Consider the following 5,754-nt stretch of genomic DNA (forward strand, 5'->3'; position numbering starts at 1 on the left):
CAGTCTTCAAAACCATTACTAAATATGTACAGAAAATTGTACAGAGAATATAAAAATCAGCCCCATACTTTTCGTCCACACAAACTCAAAATGACCCTGACCTCTTGTATGTCTTCAGCGTACGTTGCAGTAGATAGTAAAATTATGGAGATATCGTTATCCTGACTCAAATTACAATCCAAGACACGTGTGATCAACAAGAGATCATACTTTCAAGAATAAGCATAAACTAAATATACTGTGGTTTATAAAAGATTTATTACCTTACAAATGATGACCGAAAATATCCATAGAATAAAATAACAAAAGTCCATGTTTAGAAATTATAAAGACACAGGTATTAAGTTTAAGACCAATCCATACTAATTACATTGTCAGCGTTTCGATGCATATACGCCTTTGTCTATAGCTCTCACATGCTTCATTGAGTAGGTACACACAAAAAAACGTATACAAGTCCAAATAGGGTGAATGGTTGGAATTAAAACGTCATAAATGGAAGCAATCAAACTTCTTTGGGATCGAAAAATCAATGGTCAAAGGAATTATGACCACGCGCAGCATTAGCAACACCTCTTTCTATGTTCCTTTTTATATGAAGAAAATATCGAGATTTGATTGGCTGGTCTGTAGGACTGTCGACCAAACAAATAGAGGCGAATATCCAGGTAGAGTCACTCAAAGTTACAACACTTGTGCTACAAACTAGGAATTTACAGACAATATGATAACGCACGTGCTTTTAGTTGTATTGGTGATATTTTTAATATACTTTTACAGGTATGTAAATTGAATGTATTATTTAAACTCTGCAATCTTGTGCATTGATTAACTCGAGCTGTCATTATTCAGTAGTCAGTACATAACCTATGAATGAATTAGTTTTACTACGACCGTACTACGAAATACATGTCAAAGTTGCATTGAATTTTGTAGCTGAAATATTTCGAATTGGTAAACATGGCATAATTTTCCAATTTAAATGCTAATTAATATGTTTATATTTTTGCTTGAGATGAATTATGAAGTTATATTTGAAATGCATTGCACATTTTTTGTTTTACGATCATGTTATAGTATTCATTTAAGACACATTTATCTTTTCGTTTTCAGACAAAGAAAGGAAAAAATGCAAATATTTGAAAAAATGAATATACCGGGGCCGAAACCTAATTTCTTGTTTGGAAATATACTAGCATTTTGGAGAATGGTAGGTTTGAAGATGTTTTTGAAATCTTGTCTATATTTTACTTATTTGACGATTATCAAAGTCTACATGCTATTTTTTTAGTTGACAAAATATTGCATATTATATATTGTAGCCATTATACAAGAAATACCAGGAATGGTACAAAGACTATGGCAAAACTTTTGGGTAAGTAATACATGTATAAAGCAAGAAGTTACTATAACTGATTTCAGTATTCGCTAGAGCTTTGACTAGTTATAAGATTTGATTAGATAAATATTAGGAATTAATATTAATTTTTAATTTATCTAGATATTTTGAGGGGCCCACTCCGGTCTTAGTAACAGCTGATGTTGATCTTCTACAGCAGGTGTTTATAAAGCAGTTCAAAAAGTTCCATGCAAGAAAGGTAAAAAGAAAAAAAAATGTTATAAGAAAATTGTATTGGGGATTTGAATTGGCATATTACATATATAATAATTGCTCTGCCATTAGCCGTCTCTTAGACCCAGTTTCTAAAGTATTTTATTAAGACCATGTCGGAACATATTCACATAATTCAAGAATGCTAGTAGGAAGATAAATTTAACCGTGAAATTTCCGCTTTTAATCAAAACTCTTGAGATGTGGATTAATTATATCCCTCAAATATCTATTCCGATATATTGGCGTGATCGTCTTTCTTCTTGCACAAAGTAAATGGGCACGACCAGTCTTTTTATATCTAGTGCGCTAAAATAAAAGAATCATGAATGAACCGTTTAAAAATTGGCAGATAAGGAAATTCAGAGTGTCAAAAAATCATCATCTTCAACGCCCAGTGGGGGCGGACATTGTACAGAAGTTAAAATAGATTGAATAGATCAAGCATCAATATAATTCCACTTTACATTTTTCCAGGTTTTCCCCGTTCAAGTTGACCCAGACAGCGATGAAAATGTTCACATGTTTTTTGCAAGAGGAGAAAGATGGAGGAGGTTGCGGTCCATTGTTAACCCTGCATTCAGTTCCACAAAAATGAGAACGGTAAACATCTATATATATTTTTTTTCAATCAATATTGTAAAGAACATTTATTAAAAGCAAATTACTAAATTAAGAAAACGGAATTAAAGTATTAAATGGTTTATTGGGATGTTTTATTGGAATTTGATAATAGTTAATCGTCTTATTTTTGATGACCCATTATTCTTGATATCGATCGGGTAATCGCTATCATTTTTAAGTCGTAGGTGGATTTGATTTGTTCTATTGACGGTAGAGTTTCTAAATTAAGAAAAAAATACAAAAGACACACCAACTGAGTGAAACTCTTCCAATATCAATATTTGTCAAAGTAAACAATCGGAGCCTGCTGTTATATTTCGTGTAAAGTCCTAATCAATGAGTACCATCATGATTACATATTTAATTTGATCATATTTTAATTTTTTATCGACAGATGACACCTCTAATAAATCATAGAATTGACCAGCTTTTAGACATTATCCATGACCACAACACAAATGAGAGGAGCTTCGACAGTTATGAGTAAGTAGTCACTCCTCCCAAATATCGCGGCTTCTGGGTCGCTTTTATCAATAGAAGTATATGAGGTCTATCACGAAAATATGATCATCGGGTACCTGTTTACATTTCGTGAGTGAAAAATCACGCTGGAATGGCAAATATACGTCAGTGTTTTAAAACAATGATCGATTTCCTTCTCTTTTTTACCTCTGTCGTGAGAAATAATGCATTTTAACATTTTTTGTCGTATTATTTTAGGCTTTTCCAGAGGTTAACGCTGGACACCATCGCTGATTGTGGCTTTGGTATGGACACAGATGCTCTCATAAATAAAGATGATGAATGCATAAAGAATTGCCGAGGGGTGATTCGGGACACCACAAAACGACCGATACTCTTCATGCTCGGATGTACGTATTTAAGTTTAGCTTTCTGGTACCAACCTACCCCTATTACAACAAAATTAAAATGGTGTGAAAAAATTAATTAAATGTGTTTGTTTTAATTTTAGTTATTTTTCCTGCCCTACATCGTCTCTGGATTGGTATTTACCACTGCTTGAGATTTATTTCATTTAACCCAGTATTCTGGTTGGAGGATACAATGAAAAAAATAATTCAGAAGCAGAAAAAACAAAAGGTAAGGCAGTCGTTCTATAGTTTGAATGAAATTTTTTTCTCTGTCATTCAAACCACTGAATTGTATCAAATGTTTCAAACTTTTCATCCACACTTTTATCTTTTTTTTTCTCTTCAGCCTTCAAAATCAAACCTATTGGAACTTATGGTTACTTCAGAATATAACCCTGAAAAAAATGAAATTGATGTTGGAGATGTTGACCAGAAAGAAGATAATGTGGTCAAGCGGCGGCTGCTGACCAATGAAGAACTTGTGGCCCAATGCCTTCTTTTCTTGTTGGCTGGATACGAAACCACAAGTACAACTCTTGCATACATCATGTTCGAAATGTCAGTCAACCCAGAGGCTCAAAAGAAACTTCAAGAAGAAATTGATGAACATTTTCCCGAAAATGTAGGTTTTAACGAAGATATATGCTGTCTGCTATTTCGCAATCGTATTATTTTTATGTATTGTAAATTAATGTAAATATTTCATAATATTTCAGGCGGATAATCCGAGCTATGACCAGATTCAGAAAATGGAATATCTAGATATGGTCTGGTGTGAGACATTGCGAAAATACCCACTTGCTAGCACGTAAGTTTTATAAGATATTATTATATGCATTTAACATTAAAATCAAAATACCTTGTTCTGAAATTATAAATCATTTCTCATGTTTTTTCATTGTTTTTCCAGTGTCGTTGCGCGTCAATGCATGGAAAGTTGTACTGTCAATGGAATTGATATCCCAAAGGGCATGCTGGTCCAGGCTAATGTATGGAGCGTTCATTACAACAAAGAGCATTGGATCGAAGACACGGAGAAATTCATACCTGAGAGGTGAGTTTCAATTTAATCTCTTGTATCACGGGAGACAACTATGGTATTCTTCTAACATTGTCATAGCGAAATAAAATAAAATTCTCTTAAACAAAACTCTCCTCTTTTTTAGATTCACTGAGCAGAGAAAATCAGAGAGACACCCTCTGGCGTGGATGCCATTTGGAAGTGGTCCGAGGACTTGTGTAGGTCTACGATTAGCGCAGTTGGAAGGAAAAATGACAATCATTCGCATGCTAAAAAAGTATACCTTTGTTCCCTCTGCCAGTCAAGAAATTCCTATTCAGTGCGTGGAAGGAGCAACCATTTTGCCCAAAAATGGCGTCAATGTGTGTGCTGTTTTACGGGATTCATAGAAATATTTTAAGGAAAAAATATAAATCCAGTATTATACAGAGATTAAAAACAATATACCCGTCCGTAGCTTGCCAACAATCCATTATACACTGTGAACGTGACACAATACATGAACGATTTATATACATAGGAAAACCTGTGACCATTTGTGTTTACATGTTTTTTAAAATTGTGAAGATTTGTCTTTACATGTCGATGGTATTTGATAATTTTGAAATGGTTGTAGTGTGCGTGCATGTGTGTATAGAGTAATTGTATTTATTGATGAGCAAATGTATTTATTGTATACGAGAGTGTGTATGACTTATTACCTTGTATGAGTGAAATATGAAATCAAATCTTAAGAGAAAAAAATGTTTCCATGTTAATTTACTGTAAATGATCATGTATGTTGATAGTTTTCACATGTAACTGCTGTTGAATTATTCTGGTTTTATCCCAGCTCCTGTTAAGTGTTCCTTGTCGAAGGAACATCTGTGTTCAGTAGCAAAAATTATCCATTGCATTTTAGACCAAAAAAGTGTGTTGTAAAAAGCCAAAGTACATATTTACTATTATTTTGTTGTTACTAAATGTTCGCCTATTTAAACACTGTACTAAGCAAGACCAAACATTTGTTTATGTCCTTGGAGGGCAGCACTCAGTTTCATGAAATGTTGACGCAATTCTCACATCATGTAAATTATTGTTTCATGCATCAAAAATCAAGCTCATATCGAGAGTTGATACTACTAGTCTTTCAAATATTATGTTTATTTATTGTTTATTTATTTATTGAAACAAAATAAAGTTGAAAATGAAACTTTGAGTGTGTTTTCAAGTTATAGTTCCCGCCGAAATATGGCTGAAATATTGCCGACTTGGCGTTAAATAGCAATCAATCAATCAATGTTATAGATACTCTTATCAGTGTACTGGTATTCACAATTTAACATTTAATTACCCATATCAATATACCCTAATACCATTTTATCTCTACAAAGGTCAAATATTTATCGTATAAACCTTAGACATGTAAGATGTCGCAGCATTTATCACCGCTTTTAACGTCTGCAAGATTTCTGTGAATCAAATATTAAATGCTACCTTCATGCTTTTGCTTTGTGAAAATAAAAAAAAAAACAGCTTTTTTTTTTAAACTCAAATGAAGGGAAAGAAAATTTTAAAACGATTCACGAAGAAAAAACAGAGTTTATTCAGTTAAATATTTAATTTTAACAGCCTATGAAACGATG

The 5,754-nt window shown here is 33.0% G+C and overlaps 1 protein-coding gene across 1 annotated transcript; it reads left to right on the plus strand.

Moving 5' to 3' along the window:
* The first annotated feature begins 381 nt into the window (after window positions 1-381).
* Window positions 382-5,249, plus strand: LOC134268846 (cytochrome P450 3A24-like). The gene is made up of 12 exons (XM_062751087.1): window positions 382-780; window positions 1,114-1,210; window positions 1,323-1,375; window positions 1,502-1,598; window positions 2,090-2,215; window positions 2,631-2,719; window positions 2,957-3,108; window positions 3,210-3,337; window positions 3,455-3,730; window positions 3,825-3,916; window positions 4,019-4,162; window positions 4,275-5,249. Exons 1-12 carry the CDS (start codon window positions 725-727, stop codon window positions 4,516-4,518), a joined length of 1,554 nt encoding a protein of 517 aa, XP_062607071.1. The 5' UTR covers window positions 382-724; the 3' UTR covers window positions 4,519-5,249.
* Window positions 5,250-5,754: the final 505 nt, after the last annotated feature.

This window comes from Saccostrea cucullata, unplaced genomic scaffold (genome assembly GCF_032062105.1).
Source record: "Saccostrea cucullata isolate Sc308-1 unplaced genomic scaffold, CSIRO_AGI_Scuc_v1 ctg705, whole genome shotgun sequence".
Taxonomy (NCBI): Eukaryota; Metazoa; Mollusca; class Bivalvia; order Ostreida; family Ostreidae; genus Saccostrea; species Saccostrea cuccullata.

Coding starts and splice junctions, on each gene's coding strand:
- LOC134268846 (XM_062751087.1), top strand. CDS start 725: ATGATAACGCACGTGCTTTTAGTTGTATTGGTGATATTTTTAATATAC. Junction 1,599..2,089: donor AAAAGTTCCATGCAAGAAAG/GTAAAAAGAAAA, acceptor ACATTTTTCCAG/GTTTTCCCCGTTCAAGTTGA. Junction 4,163..4,274: donor GAGAAATTCATACCTGAGAG/GTGAGTTTCAAT, acceptor CCTCTTTTTTAG/ATTCACTGAGCAGAGAAAAT.